This window comes from Manis javanica, chromosome 7 (genome assembly GCF_040802235.1).
Source record: "Manis javanica isolate MJ-LG chromosome 7, MJ_LKY, whole genome shotgun sequence".
Taxonomy (NCBI): Eukaryota; Metazoa; Chordata; class Mammalia; order Pholidota; family Manidae; genus Manis; species Manis javanica.
In genome coordinates, this window is record NC_133162.1 from 79290505 (window position 1) to 79309483 (window position 18979).

Here is an 18979-nt window from a genome sequence, read left to right on the forward strand (position 1 = left end):
GAAAGGACACTGTCCTCCAGCTCAGAAAAGAGGGTGCGCCTGCGCTCTGTGCACTTAGAGGGCACGCCCCCATCCCAAACGGGGCAGAGATCTCGCGAGACTGTCAGACGCGTGGCGTGAGGTGTGAGAGGAAGGTTGTGCTCTCGCGAGAACTCTGCCTTTCGGCTCTTGGTTTCTGTAGGGCTGGTGTCTGCCGCAGGAAGGTACCCTCCGGATCGCCGGGAGTTGCCCTGGGAACTGGTAAGAACTTGAGTGGCCGGCGGGGAGGGCTCGCCTCCTCCGGCCCTCATGTCGCGGGCTAGTCCTCGGCGCTAACACCACTTGCCCTCCGGGCCTGGGCCTGCTCTTGCCAGCTGGCCTTTCTTTTGACCCGCCCAGCCCCGAGGGTCACCTCCTGCCTGTCCTCTCCTCCCCTTGACACGCTCTGCCCCTGGGACACCTCCTTCCCCCTGCCCTCCTTCTCCTGGCCCTTGGGGTGACAGCTCCAAGGTTTTCCTTGTTCTCGCCAGGGTGTCTTGGGGCGAGGAGGGGCCCGTTTTCCAGAACGGGACCAGAGCATATGCATTCCTAACCTGTTAGGTGGAAACGTGAAGATATTTTTTCCTCCCTCTCTGTGCCAACACAGCGTTTTACTTAGTGTCTCATGTAATTCAACGATCCCATGAGGTAGCTTGATTACCTCTTTCCACAGATTAGAAGAGTGAGGCTTGCTCCTTATTTGATTTATTCCACCGACAGTCAATATACAGTGTCCATATGTTCAGGATATTGAGGATATAGCAGTGAAAAAAATGGGCACACTCCATTATTTTCATGGAACTAAATTTTTGTGGCATGGGCACCCACAATGGTGAAACTGTTTTACGTGCCTTGTCATATAACTTGGGAGTGATGGGAGCAGTAATGACAGAAGTCAAAGTGCTAGGGTCTCTGATCGAAAGGCAAAGCTTTTTTCACTGTATCATTTTGTGTTGTTTTCTGTTCAGCATAACTACTTTTTTGGATAGATTTCGCTTTCCACTCTCCACTTGGTAGTTTGGAAATTCGGTTGTAGGGACTCTTTTGAGTTACTTCCTGGATTGAGGGTGGGTCAGGTACTCATAGTTGGCTCATTTCTGCACTGGGGTCCTAGTGTGACATTTCTGAACTTTAAGAACGCCAGACCCTTGGAGGAAAACTTACCCAGATGCTCTAATGGGGGGCCGGTGGGTGGGGAGGTGGGGGCAGTGCACATAGTACCTTGTGGCTTAGGCAGATTACCTGGTTTGCTCCTTGGAATATTTGCCAGTGTACAGATTTATTAAGTGAGATAATATCTGCAAAGTCTAGCATGGTAACATGCCTTACACTGTGTTCTTCTTCCCTCTTTTCTATGGAACTTTTGTCCTTGCGTTCCTAGGGAAAATCCTAGGGGCCAAGGGTCTAAAGTATTCCTCATCCCCAAAGTTGTATGGTATTTTTGTCTAAGCCTCTGCAGCTACATTATTGCTTTTGGACAAACAGGTATTTCAAAAGTGGAAAAACACGGTGAGCCATGTTAGGAAAGGAAAATGTGATTATCAAAGGAGAAGGAGATGTTTTAGAATTACAGAGAACTCCTCACCCATTCCCCATTTTATTAAATCAGCTCAGCTGTGCCAGAATATCAGGACTCTGTTAGGGGCTTCATAGAACTGCACAGGATATTCTAACATACATCCCCCACCATCCCATCTGAGAGCCTCTTGCTAGTGTTTTATAACTTCCCTCATAGAGCAAATGAGTAAAAAAGCATAGAAGACAGACATTCAGAGCTAGCTGCTGCTGCTGCTGCTGGACTTCATAATTCTCAGTCTCCTATTTCACAGAATTAGTATTTTCTGCTTAGTTTTGGTGAATTAATGGCTCAAATTCTCTAGACAGCAAATTCACCATTGTGTTTTTAGGGACTATAATAATTACTTCTCAGCTTAAGCACTCAATAAATACTTGTTGAATGAATACATAAACTCTTAATACCTAAATGACCCTTTAACATACATTGTATGGCTGGGTACTTTAGACTCAGACATAGTATTAAATTCTTCTTGGGAGCTTGTGACTGTAGGTAATATATTTAACCTTGTCAAGTCTTAGTTTCTTTATTTTTAAAATTGTGGTGATAATATGTACCTTAAAGGTTTGTGAGGACTAAATGAAATAAAAAAAAACAGTTTTGGCTCATAAATGAAATACTTATTGAACTCATTTATTCAACAACTATTTACTGAACACCTGCCATATATCCCTACCTATGTGGAACTTCTCAGAAAATAAATGATTTCTACATGTTAGATTATGATAGGTGCTATAGAGAAAAACAAAATATATTAAGGTGGAATGTACGGAAGGAAGACTTAATTTTTACAGGATAGTGAGAAATGGCCATACTAAGAAGGTGACCTTTGGTCAGACACCCTAAGGAAGGGAATGAATGGGCATGAGGATATCTGGAGGAAAGTGCAAGGGCCCTGAAGTGGAAGCATCCTTGGTATATTGGAGGAGCAGTAAGGGGGGGAATTGTGGCTGGACTGAGCAAGTAAAGAGAAGAGTAGGCAAAGTGGGAGGAGTGGGCAGCAGTCATGAAGTTTCTGCACAAACACTAGAGAGAGATGATGGTGATTTATTAAGTTGATGAACTGCATAATAAAACATCTTCCTTTATTATCATACCCCATTCTTGACTGACCAAAAGCACTTTCTGAGGTACTGCTGAGATCAGTGAATTCAGTGTCTCTTAATATACCAGTTGGGTTGCAAGTCTAAATATAATTTAAGTCTAAATATTATAGTTGCAAGACTATAATAAGGCACAACCAATATGTATGTAATAGATTAAGTTCAGTTATGAAGGAACATAAATGTCCGGAGCATTTTTATTATTATTTCTTTTACTTTTTTAGCCCTCTTAAAGTTTTTGTCCATGATTTTCATTTTGGTTTTGCTTTCATTATAGCTGTCTAAATACATTGTTTCAACATAGAATACAGTAACAGTGCAGGTGGCCTAAGCTGATAGGAGGCCAAGTTGGCCACTTTTGCTCTGGAGATTAGCTTTAAATAGTGTTTCTATGCTTGTCAGTTAGAGGAGCTGCCATATAGTCCTTCAGCTTGTCTTCTTTGCTTGTTAAACCATAACATTACAGTCGTAATTTATAAACTTCCCATCTAGCCTACAGTAGGTTAAATCCTGGCATATCATTCATACTCTTTGAATTAGATTCACAGACAGGTGAACATGATAGTTATTTTGAGGGTGCTTTTTAAACTTCTGATGTGAATGATTCATTCTAATTCTCTTAGTCATTCTTACACCAAGTCATTACCCCTGATTTTGCTTGGCTCCATTATGTGTGGAATCAAGATATTCTTCTCTGGGGCTGGGAGTATGTCTGGGGGCACTTTTGAGGCTTAATATTACTCTTAACCAGCATTGCCTTGAATGCTCTTAAGCCTGACAATTTGGTTCAGTGGAGGAGTGATAACTGACAAAATAAGTTAAAAGGTTTTTGCTTGTCTGATAGGTCATAGGTAAGAAGTTAATTCTTTTAATACTTGTACAATCACCAGTTTCATCAGAATAATCTCAGGTGTATTTTGAGATTCATTTTTCCATTATCGCTAGTCCACCAGACTTTAGAGGAGGGATAATATCTTATCACTTGTTACCTTCTGTGGGGAAAACCACAAGATGTTTACCATATAAAATCAGAAAGAAAATGGTATTATTATTGTTGATGGTTGATAAACAACATGTTTTCCTATCCTTGATTATTTATAATGGCAAGAACTTTCAAGTTGAAAATAAGGATGGGCCTCAGTTCTGAAAGTTCTACCAAACTTATGTAATGTCAGCTGGAATTTTTGTGGTACTGCAAAATCTGAGAAAAAATTCAGAGTTGGCTATAAATACAGTTATTATTTCCCCTTTAAGTCACAGACCTGCTGATGTTTGTGAATTTGTAAAATAGCTGAGGTTTGACAGTTCTGGTGTCAGGAAAGACACTGTATCTTAGCGCCTATCCTGGGATCATGGATTCAGTGGCAAAACCCTTGTCAGTTTTGTCTTGTTTGAAAAGAAAATTAAAAGTAATAGATATGCTAGAAACATTTCCACCTCTGAAAAACCTTCCTGAGTTAATGCAGGTCTTAGTGGGACATCCAGTTGATTATCTGTGTTTAAAGTAGAACTATACATAGTTATTGTGGCTGGTCTGAACTTGAATATTCATTTGTCATTTATTCATCCATTTATCAAATATGTATCAAGCTTCTGTTGAGTTTAGGGTCACAGCGTTGCACAACTCCAGGGATGCCATTCTGTTTATGTCAATCCCATAGAGCATGTGGAATGTGAATGTGCAGGGGGCTGGTAATGCTGAGATACTGATACCAAGCTATCTGTATGGCATTAGGGTGTACCAAGCCAAATAAGACATAGTCCCTTCTTTTGGGGAGCTTGCAGGCTTAAGGAAGCAGACATAACAATGAGAGTAATATGTTGTAGGTGTCATGCTGGAAATCTGTACAGATTACAGTGGGCCCAGAGGAGAGCAGTTAATTGGCCAAAACTCATGTGGGGTGAATGGTCCACAAAGGCTTTGTAGTGGCAGTTACTTGAGCATAGTCAGAAAAATGGACATGGGGGAAGAAAGGAAAGAAATGGCACTGTTAGCAGAGAGAGGTGGGAGACCCAAGCTGGACTAGTTGAATCAGCTTCGACTATGCATGAAACAGTTGTCCAGCAGATCGTGGGGTGGGGGCTGTGTTGAAGGGACAGTAGGAGAGTCAGGCTGAAACCAGAAAATAGAAAACTTTATTGCCTTCATAAGAAATTTACACTTTATCCTGTAGGCAGGTGGGGAGCTACTGGAGAATTGAAGTTTATGCTTTCCTTAGATGAGATGATCTACTAGGAGGAATGGAATGGATAGTTAAATCTTTAAGTAGAAGAGAGATAAAATGCTTTAGGAATTTTTCCCTTTAGAACCTAAACTTTTTATAAAGACACAAGGGCAAATACTGAAGCTTATGGGAGCAAAGAGGTACCTGCAAAGTTATTTGAAGCAGAATTCTTCTAGATTTTATCATTTTTTTCCCCCAATCTTTGTATGTTTATGTAATATTTAATAGATCACATCATTGACTTGCCTAAGATTACCATTGCATAAGGCAAATGGGAAGGGGGACAGAGTGAAGGGCAGCAGAAGGACAAGCATCTGGGGACTGGCCTTAAGGAAACCAAACAGGTTTAATTAGTGGCAAACAAAGGGGCTCTAAAGACTCTTATCCTAACAAGGTAACTGTTTTTGAAGGATAGCGCTCATTTTAATTTGAAAGTGTGATTAATAGGTGGGGAAAACTCAGTTTCATAACTTTTAAATCTCATCTACTTTCTGTCCATAGCTGATATGGGAAGAATGCAGTTTGTATACTTTTGCCATATTTGGTACAGTATTTGTGATTGAATTGAGAAGACTTGCTTTAGGGATGTAGTAATGCAGTCAGCGCTGTCTGCGTTAGAGTTTTCTACCAGACGATCTAGAGCTTTGGGCTCTTTGACATTGTGAAGCAACATTTTGGTTTAATTTTATTGATTGGCTTTTTCACTGTGCCAGGCATAGTGGCATTCCACACAAATGGTGAGAACCTCAGAATGGGAAATGTGGCACAGCTGAAAGTTGGTTAGTAATTTGAAAGACAGCTGAACATGCGTGGTTTACAAGGAATAATTGCAAAGCAAAGCAACTTGTAATGGGATGACACTCCTCTCCAAATGAGCCAACATTTCACTTGTTTTATGCAGCTGCTTTTTTTTTCTTTGTTCAAGATTTTTTTTTGTATCATTGATCTACAATTACATGAGGAACATTATATTTACTAGACTCCCCCCTTCACTAAGTCACCCCCACATACCCCATTAGTCACTGTCCATCAGCGTAGTAAGATGCCATAAAATCACTACTTGTTTTCTCTGTGTTACACAGCCCTCCCCGTGCTCCCCCCCACACATTATTCATGCTAATCGTAAGGCCCCCTTTTTTCTCCCCCCGCCTTATCCCTCCCTTCCCACCCATCCTCCCCAGTCCCTTTCCCTTTGGTAACTGTTAGTCCTTTCTTGGGTTCTGTAATTCTGTTGCTGTTTTGTTCCTTCAGTTTTTCCTTTGTTCTTATATTCCACATATGAGTGAAAGCATTTGGTACTTGTCTTTCTCCACCTGGCTTATTTCACTGAGCATAATACCCTCTAGCTCCATCCATGTTGTTGCAAATGGTAGGATTTGTTTTCTTCTTATGGCTGAATAATATTCCATTGTGTATATGTGCCACATCTTTATCCATTCATCTACTGATGGACACTTAGGTTGCTTCCATTTCTTGGCTATTGTAAATAGTGCAGCAATAAACATAGGGGTGCATCTGTCTTTTTCAAACTGGGCTGCTTATGCAGCTGTTTTTTTGAAGTGTGCCAAATATACCCTGATGCCTATGCTTGTAACAGGGCGACTTAGAGTGTGAAAAAGGTATCAAGGTAGCTAAAGCTGATATTTCCAGGATCAGAAACAATTCCACAGGGATTCCTGTTAAATCCAGTTAAGGATAGAGGTCATTTTGGGAAAACAGACAGAGGTGACAGAATAACAATGGGAAGTTAGAAAGTTTCACGAATCTTTCCAGAGTTTCTTAGAGGAATTCTGTAGTTCCTGAATTGTGAGTCTTTTGCTGAGATGGCTAAAAAAAAGCCTGTTGGGCTTTTTTGCCTACTGATTTATTTCAGACAGTGGGGATTCACATGGCTTTTGTCCATTTCTAGCATCTAGCTAGCCACCTGGTCCTAAACCTAGGCTTGAAGATGCAGTTCAGGCCAAAGTTCCCTTTTCAGACAAGCAGTCAGCCATTTGGAGGACTGTCCACACTGGTGGACTGCTCTTCAGCCAAAAGCTGGCCTCTATTAGAAAGCCTGTTTCACATATTGACTCAAATGTCTCCTAAAATCCTTGTCTCCCTTTGGGTAATTCTCAACAAATATAATTCTTCTGTTTGACAGGTCTCCAAATATTTGGCAAGTTCTCCCAGAGACTTCTCTTATCTAGGCCACACAGCTTCCCTTGGTGGAGAAATTTTTCATGGTTTATTGAGGCTTCTTTCCCTTTTCTAAATGTCTCTGTCTAAAGTGTGTTACTCAAAAATAAATTTCAAATTTACTTTAATAAACATGGAACAGATTAATCCTGTGACAAAGGCTATTACTTTTGGCAAATGCAAATAGTCATTTTTCCCTCAGACACACCACTCAGCTAACTCACAGAGTTCACTTTCAGTTGAAAATTTCCATCCTTTTAAAAACATTTATGCTCTTCACTTTTGTCCTTTCCCATTCAAGGTAAAACATTTATATTTAGTTTTGTATGATTTAACAGCTATGTACAGATTGTTGCGGATTCTGTTTCTGTCACCACCCCATGTTATCTCCAACTTTAAATGTCTCCCATCTGTGTTTTCATCCAAGGAATTAGGGGAAACACTTGAGTACTTGGGCAAAACAGGGACATACCTCTAAACACATTACAGATGGGCTTCAGCCCTTTGTATTTCAGGTAGCTTTTTAAAAAAATAATCTTTTGACTCAATTTAGTTGTACTTCTGTTTAGCCCCTATTTACTTTGTCCACAAAGATCCAAGCATATAACCTTGTCACAAGTCTTTATATCATCCGGTTATATCATGTCTACAGGATTACACTGCTGATAAGTTTAGTAAAACTATCCAAGGAAATAACTTTGGTGTCACAGGGCTTAGTGAACCCATGCTGGGCTACAGTGATCACTGCTTTCTTTTTCTAAGTGTTTAGAAACCATCTCTGATTCTAAATCCATCTAGGATAACCACCAAGCTTTTCTTTAGCATCTTTGTCAAACTTTGCTTCATTGTGTTTTTGACACTCCTCTGTCCCAGATTCATACCATTATGTCTTTGGTTATGTAACATTTTTTTTCCTCCATCATTCTTTTTTTATTTTTTTTAACTTTTATTATGATATCATTAATATACAATCACATGAGCAACATTGTGGTTACTAGATTCCCGCCATTATCAAGTCCCCACCACATACCCCATTACAGTCGCTGTCCATCAGCAAAGTAAGATGCTGTAGTCACTACTTGTCTTCTCTGTGCTATACTGCCTTCCCCGTGCTGCCCCCACATTATGTGTGCTAATCGTAATGCCCCTTAATCTCCTTATCCCTCCCTTTCTACTAACCCTCCCCAGTTCCTTTCCCTTTCCCATTCTTTTCATTTTTATTTATTATCTCCCGTAAACTTATTAGAGAATGCTGTAGATCCCCACACCAACTTCTGTATTTCTTTCCCTTCTATCAGAATCCTATGAAATTATTTTGTTAGATTTACATTCTTGAAAATGTAGGTAAATGCCAGATCCAAACAATGTTCTAAAACTCTTGATCAAGTTATTATTTTGCAGGTTTTTTTCAAAGCAGTTATAGATCCTTCTAGATCTAATTCTTCACCTCTCTGTAAAACAAGAACACATACCTCCTGTAACTTTATGTGTGTTGTAAATAGAAACTTACACTCTAGTGTTTCTAACTTTTTGGATTCTAACTTTTATCAATTCAGGAAAATTACTGTAGTTTTTTCAGAAATATCTGTTCACATGTAAAGTGTCACTAAAGTAGATGCATAGAGTTTTATGGCAGGAACACAGTAGAAGAGTACTCTGTTTGCCAAGTCCTATGTTGGAAGTCATCTAAGTAATTAGCAACTGGGAGCTGGTTGGAATGATCATTTGGGGGTGATTAAAAGGTGGATTTTGGTTGTAATTACAGTACAGCTTGGATTGTTGTTGTTGTTTTTTTCTTTTGAAGGAACAGTGAGCAGAATGAGTGCCTCACAGGACCAGAGCGGCTGCTCCAGTAATAGAGAGCCCCTTTTGAGGTGTTGCGATGCACAGAGGGACTTGGAGCTTGCAATTGGTGGAGTTCTCCGGGCTGAACAACAGATTAAAGATAACTTGCGAGAGGTGTGACAGCTTTTCCCTTGTCTAGACTCTCAGCACAGGCTGGTTAGAGCACAGTCAAGGACTTAGCCTTTCAGTACCAACCCAAAGAGTTTCACCCTATGCCTTGTGGGCTCCTGAAAGGTTGGTGCCTTTGATACCAAAGAGAAAGCAAGCCAATGTTAGAAGAGCCTGGAAAACCTTGTTCTATGTCAGAGAATTCAGTTCAGCATGCACTTTTTTTATTGCTGCTCTGTGTAATCCCCGTGCCAAGCACTGCCATCAGTAAAAAAAGAACAAATGAGTGAGCACTGTACTGCTCAGCTGTGTCCTTGATGCATAAAGGATGGCACTTCAGCATGTCCCCTATCTTTTAACTTGGTGGGTGGTCACATGGTTCTGTAAATGACTTTCTCTGTTAGAGCAAATCAGGATGAACCTGTTTGCTCCTTTGACCTAATAGTATTCTGTTGGTAAGTGGGTAGATCAAGTATTAGATGACTTCGAAATAGAGCTTCATTATGCAGAAAAATGTTAAAATAGTTTCTGATGTGGGCTCATAGGTAATTTATAGCTGTTCTAGTTTTTTTCTTAGGATTCTTATATTTGTCTGCCTTTTGAATCACTACTTATGCTTCCAGAAACAATTCATAATTTTACTCAAACTGTCTACCCCAGTGTCTTCTGGCTATTGACATGTCCTTACTGAATTGGCCTACTGTAAATGGATTGCTCATTTGTAGGGTGAGATAAGGGATATGAGCTAGCTATTAAGTTAATCCTCTTGTCCTATTCCACTGATAAATTTGTAAGACTTTGTTTAAATTATATGGAAAACTGAGGGGGATCAGTAGTATATGAAATATCCTTGTATTTTTTCTTGATTATTTCAGGATGCCCAAATAAACTTGATCATCTTTGGAGCAGGGGTATTGAAGGAGAATTTTAGAGCTTAGTATACCTTTATGGCTGGAATTCTTAAACTGGGTCCATGGGGCTTTGTTAGCTCCATGGGTGGGCTTTGAGACACTAAACCCTGAGATTATAGGCAAAATTTTGAGTATATGCATTTTTCTGGGGAGACATTCCATTGATGTCACTACACAACCAAAAGGATATGTGACCCCCCCACCTCCAAAAAAAGTTGCAAGAACCTCACCGTTCTGAGGGAAACATTCTTTGGGCTTTAACGCTAATGAAGCTAACACGTATTGTTTCCTAGGTCAAAGCCCAGATTCACAGCTCCATAAGCCGTCACCTGGAACACCTCAGAAGTCGGGAGGTGTGGCTATATGAACAGGTGGATCTTATCTATCAGCTTAAGGAGGAGACACTTCAGCAGCAGACCCAACAGCTCTACTGGGTAAGGTGGCTGCAAGGCTGTAATTGGTTTGAGTATGATTTCTGGTTTCCAGAGAATGTCTTTTCTGTAATGCAGCATTAATATAGATCAAAGTTTCATCTCAAGTACCATTTGTTAACTTGGATACACTTGGTGCTTTTAGTATTATTGTGGCTTAGATGGTTTCATTTTTCTTACAGTTACTGGGTCAATTCAATTGTCTTATTCATCAGCTGGAGTGCACCCAAAACAAAGATTTAGCCAATCAAGTCTCCCTGTGCCTGGAGAGGTAAAGACCCTTTTTGCTTGCTTTGACTTTTGGCTCTTTAACTTGAGTGTATTAAAAAAAGTCAGATTTTGTAACTGCATGTATTGGATTTAACTTCTCTGGTCCTGTGGTAAGATCATCCTGTTTGTATATATTTAATAATATATTTGGTCATGCATGGTTAACATAACCTTTGGTTGAATTACTTAGAAAAGTACAGTAATTTCAAATTACTTACAATATGGCTTTTGTTTTGGATGAAGTTGACACAGTTACTCCCTTAAGAATAGCCAGGTTTTATTTGTTTTTTCTTTAGACTGGGTGGTTTGACCCTCAAACCTGAAGATTCTACTGTCCTGCTCTTTGAAGCAGATACCATTGCCCTTCGCCAGGCCATCACCACATTTGGGTCCCTCAAGACCACTGTGAGTAATGTTGATCTCCAATGGTTCATAGTGCACTTCTCAGGTCTACGGCATTACAGGTAGTCTTAAAAACATCACATTTTTACTAAGAATTTGGTAAACTTCAGAATTTTCATGTTCTGATTAATTTGATAGGGCATTAGGCTGGTAGCTTTTGGAATGTGGTATTGATTCATTTATAATCTGTAGAATTCATCTCCTATCTCTTAAATACCTCTGACATATTTCTTATAAAATTTATGGCTTAAATGGTTATTAATATATAGAACCAAACATGGTCTCATTTGGATCTTGAGCTTGTCAAAAGTAGTAGTACTACTAATTCTGGTGAAGATTTCTTATATGGTAGTTATGTAGTAGATAAAGAATTCTTGAATTTGGTAATTAACTTATAGGTCATTGAATTTAATGTAAAGAATATTCTAGTGAAAAAGGCAATGCTTAGCTTAATACTTTTGAAATTTTGAAATTACAATTTTACTATCTTAGTATGAAAGCATAACATTAATAAATACAATTAATTTGCTTTTATTTTATAGCAAATTCCTGAGCACCTGATGGCTCATGCTAGTTCATCAAATACTGGACCCTTCCTGGAGAAAAGAGGCTATATCCCATTGCCAGAGCAGGTAGAGTTGTTTTGTTTCTGGTAACTAAGTTACTACTTGGCTGATATTTCTATATTCCTTTCAGGTTTTGACTAAATCCTTTTTTTGTTTGTTTTTGCTGCCATTTATTTGTAAACAGGCACCAGTGGTACTGAGTTAGGTTTATGCAATTAAATGCATCCCTTGAGACTGAATGTCAGAAAGCTAGATGTTTTATAGGTGTTAAGTAAAAGGAGGAGTCATTGTTATAAATTACTTCCTAAGAAGTTATCATTAGTTCTCTGATTGGGTGGGTTCTCTCTTTTGGGGATCCTTCTCTTTATAATTTGTAGGGATGATTTACTTCTAAAGGCAGTGTGAATTACAGGACCCTAGACATTTTGAGTTGAGAAGAACCTTGGAGATAGCTATACCTTCTTGTTTCATAATTGTGAAAATGGAGGCTTGGGGACATCATGTAACTTGTCAGAGTCAGCAGCAATCCAAGATTAGAGAGCTTGGGTCTCTTGCTTTTCTGGTGAATTTTTGACTGCACTTGACATTGCCTCATTAAGCAGCAAAGTATATTATGTGATTAGCAGAAGTCAGCATCCAGCACCACACCTGCCCATCTCAGCGAATGGCTCCTTGGAAGCAAGCCTGGCAATGGTCGTCAGGCTCTGTACATACCAAGCACCAACCTCCAGGACTGGCTCACCCAAAAACAGACCTTGGAGAACAGTCAGGTTTGTGCTGCCTTTGTTTCTGAAGTTAAGTGTAGTAGATGTGGTTAGGTACTAGTGTATGTTTTCATTTATTTTTTAGTTCTCGTCTGGAAACTAACAACTTTTTATTATAGTGATAACTCTTCACTATAGATAGAAAGTTTAGAAGACTTTAAAGAACTATAAAAGAAATACAAACTCATAACCCCAACATGTGGAGACAACACTGTAACACTTTCGTTCATGCATTTTTCTATGCATACATACATTAAAAAACATTCTATAAATCCTTTTTTGGCTAGCAGGTTTTTTTGACTAATAAAGCATGGGTATATTTCTCTGTCATTTAATGTCTTCCATAAATCTTTAATAGTATATATTTCATTGACTGGCTATAACTTAAACTCCAGTTTTTCTGAATATAAACAAAGTACTTCTAAAAATCCAGGAGCTAATTATTTGTGAATGTTGATTAGTTCCTTAGGAGTAAATTCCTAGGAATTGCATTCCTAGATTACAGTTCTGCATACCCTGTGTCTTTTGATACATATCGCCAACTTGGCTTTCCAGGAAGTTGGTACCAATTTATAGTCTCACCAGGGGAGTATTGAGGATACCTGCTTTCCTGAAATTTACAGTGATAATCATGTTTCTTTTTCTCTCTGAATTTGACACAGTAACAATTTTTTTGTTTCTTTGATTACTAAGGAGGTTGAGTATTTTTCATGTTTATTGGCTTTCTTTGATCACTTGCCTAATTATATCCTTTCATTTTTGTGTTTATTCATAAAAGCATATTATATAGAACTCTTTTCTACCAAATATGCTACAAATGCTTTCTTCTAGTTTGCCTTTAATATAGTTCAAGGCAAATATATTGAACTGCAGAAAATTAAAATTTTTATGTACTCAAATGTCTTTTACTGTCCCAACAGAGAAATCTCTTGTCCCTTGCTTTTTATACTTAAGTTTAGAAACATTGGGCAGAGAGTAAATATGCAAGAACTCATAGGTTGTTGAATCCCAAAGCAGTCATAATATCCTGGTGAACTAATATTCTTTTCCTTCTTGTGCAGACTTCTGCCAGAGGCTGCAGTTTCTTCAGTCACATCTGGGGTGACCTAACGGGCTTGGAAAATTGGCTCCACAAGAGTCCACAAGAAGTTCTTGAAACACCAAGTTACCAAAAGTCTAACAGTTATTCCACTCCCAATTCTTACTCCTTTGAAATTGAAAAGGGTGGAGATCTAGAGCTTCTTGATCAAGATGAGATGGACCTTTCTGACTGGCTGATGACTCCCAAGGAATCCCATAAGCTGGAGAAGCCTGGCAATAGCAGCTGTGAAGCCAGTGAGAAGTTTAAGCTTCTGTTCAAGGTGTTCCAGGAGGCTTACAGTGTGAATGACTGGCTTTTTAAAACTGATTCCTGTACCAATTGTCGGGGCAACCAGCCCAAAGGTGTGGAGATTGAAAATCTGGGCAATCTGAAGTGCCTGAATGACCACTTGGAGGCCAAGAAACCTTTGTCCACTCCCAGCATGATTACTGGAGATTGGCTTCTCCAGAGCCATCATGACCCATATAAAGTAGAGGAAGTATGCAAAGCCAACGAGCCCTGTACAAGCTTTGCAGAGTGTGTGTGTGATGAAAATTGTGAGAAGGAAGCTCTGTGTAAATGGCTTCTGAAGAAAGAAGGAAAGGATAAAAATGGAATGCCTGTGGAACCAAAACCTGCACCTGAGCAGTGTATGGATTCCCTGAATTTGTGGCTTTGTCCTTCCAGGAAGAAGGCAACAGAGCAAGCTCAGGCATCTAAGATAGTGGCTCCTTCTAGAATTAATGATTCCTTCCAAGTCTTAAGGAACACTCCCTTGTCAGAGTGGCTCTTCACACCCTCATGCAAAGAAGCATCTCCCAAGGAAGTGCCTAGTACTGAGGACAGAGCTGGCAAACAAAAGCTTATGAACCCTGCGGCCACTTCCTGGTTTCCCTTTAACACAGCTGACTGGGTCTTACCAGGAAAGAAGATGGGAAACCTCAGCCAGTTATCCTCAGGTGAAGACAAGTGGCTACTTCGAAAAAAGGCCAAGGTGAGCACAAACATCAAAATAGCACCATTTGAAATACTAGATTTTTAATTTCTTAATCCTAAACCTTGCAAATGGGCCAGATCTTTAAATATGTTAAATGTTAAATTTGGCTTAAGTATTAGTTTTGGTGCCATGTTAGCAACAGAATGAATAATTTATGACTATAAAAATCCTGCAGGAAAGGAACTCAGCCTGTTTGTTATTTATGGAAAAGATTAAACAGTTGTCACCTTCACTTTTATTAGAATGGCCAACATTTACATTATTTTTTATAGACACTTTGTATTTGGAAAATAAGTTGGTCTTATGACTCCCAGTTTATATAGCAACCCACCCTTTTTGTCTTGCAGGAAGTATTACTTAATTCACCTTTACAGGAGGAACATAACTTTCCCCCAGACCGATATGGCCTGCCAGCAGTTTGTGATCTCTTTGCTTGTATGCAGCTTAAAGTTGATAAAGAAAAGTGGTTGTATCGAACTCCTCTACAGGTAGGTACATGCCCATCGTGTAAATGTTAGATTTAGCAGCTTAAAATGTTTCATCTTATACAGGAATTCATACTTTATGCATTGAACCATATTCCCATTAATGGTATGTATATTAGGCAAGTGAGGATGGGGAAGAGATCATAAAAATTTTATATATTTCACTTGAACTTGTGTTATGAAATGACTAGGACATACTTTAAAGTGACCTTTCAAGATGATAGAGCTGTCGGGAGTATTTTCAGAGCCTGTGTAGATTATAATAGCTTACTGAAAAATGAGAGCTTTAAGGGTGGGGAGAAATGTGCTTTGATCCTACACTGAAGTGACTTTTTTTTACCTGTGGGCTTTCCTTTACAGATGTGAAGGAATGGAGTACTGGAGTCAAGCAGCTTTTCTGCAAATTATCATACATCAATGAGCCGAGTGTCTGCGGCTTGCCAAATCATTATTTCTGGGTCTGATCAGTCAGCTTAGTTCCTTTCCTGCCTAATTTTGAATTAGTGAAATTAATTATCGTATTATGAGTTACTGTGTAAACAAAGAAGGCTGTTGATGCTGAGGTGATACAGTTCCTTCTTACAGAAGTATTAATTCATCCCTACACTAGAAACACAGCATCTTGGTGGATAGTCTTTTTCATAGCCTCTGTGGCTCTTAGATTGGGTTGTTACCATTGTCTTAAAAATCGAATAGTTCTGTAATCAAGATGTATTGATGTTGATGTATTCTAGAGCTAGTAAACTTCCGTAACTTTTTGATTGCCTTTAGATGCTTCCCTTGCTGTGGGTTTTCTTCCATTAGTGGTGGAAATTATTCTTCTTTTCAACTAATATATAGTATGTTTCACACAAATAGTTTTCCCAATATAGTATTTTTTCTTACCAAAATGTGTATTAACAATCTCAGCAGTTTTTGACATTAATCATAGAACATTTTAGCCTACATGTTAGAGTCTTCATTATTTTTCTTCTTTTGAAAGAAGTTCAGCTGTTGCAAATTTTGTCTTCTTCCCTTCTCTAAAGTATCTAGTGAGCTCTTTTACAAAGGCTCATTACTTCCGAAACTATATTCAGGGTAGTCTTAGCCATCTTTCAGAATATACTGAAGAACTACTGGCAAAAAATGCCAGTGCCAACTAATCAAAGCGCAAAAGGCAAGACATGTTGGAAATGTAGTACTTGAACTATTCACTGTCCTAAGAGTTGGTGCATCCTGTGTAAATGGAAGCTGAGCTGGACACCTGGTGCTTTTACTAGGGATGAATTAAATGTGCTCTCACTGCAAGCATAGCATACCTATACCTCTCTAAGTATAATACAGTGACATTTTTGTGAACAGGCTGTTTGAACACTTGTGCCTTGGGGTGTTTTATTGAAGCTTTATGGGAATTACTGTTTTCTCAACCTTAAAATCTTGTCCATGCTTTAAAATGTTTCTCGGTAGAAGAGAAATGAGATTTGTAATGTTTTTTAATTCTCTGAGACCTTAGCTGCTAAACTATTAAGCCACTCAACCTGCTTATATGTTATTGGAAATACTTTTAAAGTTTGTGATGTGGTCATCTAGAAAGCCCTTTTAGGAAAAGTTAAGTTTCACATGGTCATTGCCATACAGCTTCTAGAACCACAGCCAAAAGAGCCTCCTATTATTTTTTAGCCTCCTTAGGTACCGTTTAGAACTTTGATGAGGTGGCAGGTAAAAACTTGAGCCTTTCCATTATCTTAGATTGCAGGAAACTTTGTAGTTTTTGAGGTTTTAACAGTTTATTCCTAAATTTACATTAATCACTATGCTAATGATTATATAAAACATTCTTTTGCATTGATGCATTTTGTACCTCCTTCCATTAAAAGCGTATCAGCCATAGTTGTCATGTGTGTGTGTGTGAAAACTACGTCATCACAAAATGTTTATCCTGGTAAAGGTGATAATCTTTGGTTAGAAGTACAGCTGAGAAACAACTTGAATATGAAAAAAAATTGCTTTTATATTCACTTAAAATACCAGTGTAATTTAGGAATCTCAAATTAGCAAAGAATAGGTATACTACTACCTTCCACTTTTATTCCTTTCTTGCAAACTCCATCTACTTTAAATTTGCACAGTTGCAGATGAAACATATTAAACTTTTTTTTTTACTGAGGACTTCAGTACTTTTGTACCAAATTTTTTCTTACTCGATGCATCCAAAAAGGCCCTATCCTTACTTTTTCTAATCATAATAACCACCAGTTGTCTATTATTAGTTTTTGTATAACCTACAGTGCAGTTTTATTTCATTTCATAGATGAGAAAACAAACTCAGCAAATAAACAACTTGCCTTTATTTCCTTTAGCTTTCCCAAAGTTTCCTCAAAAACTTACAGCTTTTGTCTATTTCATCTTTTTCTCATTACCCCTGGTAAGGAATGAGTTAATGTGTACAGAATTGAGCATGATTGTTGGACAGACTGTTCTAGCACACTACTCTAATGGTATAATGGTTAATGTAAAATATCCTGAGGTGGCTTAGTGTCAATTCTATTGGAGAAAAATTTTAACCCAGCTGCTTTTTACCTCAAACATGAGATAACATGTTTTAGCCTAGCTGGGGCAGAAAAATACTCCAACAGTTACTTTCACTTTATATCCAGAAAGATACCTTTAAATGAAGAAAACCATTATGTTTACATTGGAGTACTGACTTTGGCTCTATTTTCACCCTTTATTGGGAATACAGGGCATATTATAGTTTTGGATCATTAAATGAACAAATGTGATACAGTATTGACAACAATCATGACGTGAATTCTGGGAATAAGTGGTTTTCCAGTTCAGGGGATAGGCGTGAACAGGTTCAAGATCTTCAAAGGAAAGAGAACCATGTTACTCGGCCACCAAAGGGTTTTGGCTTCAACTCATTAGTGGCTGGAAGGAGCACCAGGCTGGTCAACCATCCGTGATCTTCACAGAGAACTGGAATCTCCAATTTTTCAAACTAATTGTAGGCAGAAGAGAGAATAACTCCAGACTGATTTATAAATAGGTCTGGATGATGACAAAAGTGTCCTCCATTCATAAGCTGGAAAAATCTTCAGAGTGACTGTTGGAGAAAAGAGCCTTTCATGTGCTCCCAGTTGTTATAGAGTGCATAGAGGCTGGTAAGTGTTAGTCCTGCTAGACCACCTCGTGCTACCCCTCGGAGGCCACCTGACAGGGAAAAAAAAACAGCCTTGCATTACATAGTGTCCTATCATCAGAGTTAAAAATAAGTATCATAAGACTGAGACACACCACTCATGTTTATAAATACTCTACCTGAAACAGGGTAACATAAGTTTAAAAAATAAGAGACCAGAACAAGTTCAGGAGAGAAATTTCCTAAATCACTTGTTTAATACCTGTATTTTCAGATTCACCTTTTCCCACTTCTAATTTCACAGTTTGCACCTAAAGATAATCAGCATAAGTACTTTCTTGATTTTTCTCAATCTGACTTGTTCCTACTTTTGGACAAGAGCTTATGCTTATTATTGAAGTTCCAAGCAGATCTTACTTATTTCCTGTTAGTTACATAATTTAGAACTTCACTGGCACCATCAACTGATGTAAGGCTGTAACATAAACAAGGTGACACCCTCTGTAAACACTTTCAACAGCCTTTGGACTCTGAACAGGCCCTCCAGATAGTAACTTTGAGACTCAAAAAGTGATAATAAAATGGCTATAATCCAGCTTTGAGTTGGGTTAGGTGCTGATGCAGCATCAACCCCATTCCTACACTGATGTGTCATACATCTTATCCCCCACAACTAATGAGTGATAAGGCACTTAGAATCATAATATTTGACTGATCATACTACCTGAAAATTGTTAAGTATTTTTGCTTAACAATGAATCATTTTTCTTGTGGAAAAAGAATAGCAATAGGTATCTCCCTTGAAATGCAGAAACAAAAATGTTTCAACCAGTTATCTGAAGAGTCCTCAGGTCTAAAAAGGGGAATAAGGGTACTCAAACTTAGTAAGTACTTGATG

At 38.6% G+C, this 18979-nt stretch overlaps 2 protein-coding genes across 3 annotated transcripts in view; one reads left to right on the forward strand and one right to left on the reverse strand.

Annotated features, from left to right (window-relative positions):
* The first annotated feature begins 85 nt into the window (after positions 1–85).
* Positions 86–16829, forward strand: NCOA4 (nuclear receptor coactivator 4). 2 transcript variants are annotated; one of them, XM_017652662.3, is made up of 10 exons: positions 86–240; positions 8905–9059; positions 10258–10398; positions 10578–10666; positions 10962–11070; positions 11610–11699; positions 12257–12403; positions 13459–14472; positions 14823–14963; positions 15321–16829. In XM_017652662.3, exons 2-10 carry the CDS (start codon positions 8919–8921, stop codon positions 15324–15326), a joined length of 1878 nt encoding a protein of 625 aa, XP_017508151.2. In that variant the 5' UTR covers positions 86–240; positions 8905–8918; the 3' UTR covers positions 15327–16829. The 2 variants fall into 2 exon arrangements, with proteins under 2 accessions (XP_017508151.2, XP_017508152.2); XM_017652663.3 differs by having other exon boundaries at positions 12260–12403.
* A 443-nt stretch (positions 16830–17272) lies between these two features.
* Positions 17273–18979, reverse strand: part of LOC108392432 (mitochondrial import inner membrane translocase subunit Tim23) — a 39904-nt gene continuing 38197 nt past the window's right edge. Inside the window, exon 7 of the mRNA XM_017652664.2 lies at positions 17273–18152. Coding sequence (XP_017508153.1) covers positions 18037–18152 — 116 coding nt within the window. The 3' untranslated portion in view covers positions 17273–18036. The remainder of the gene's footprint in view (positions 18153–18979) is intronic.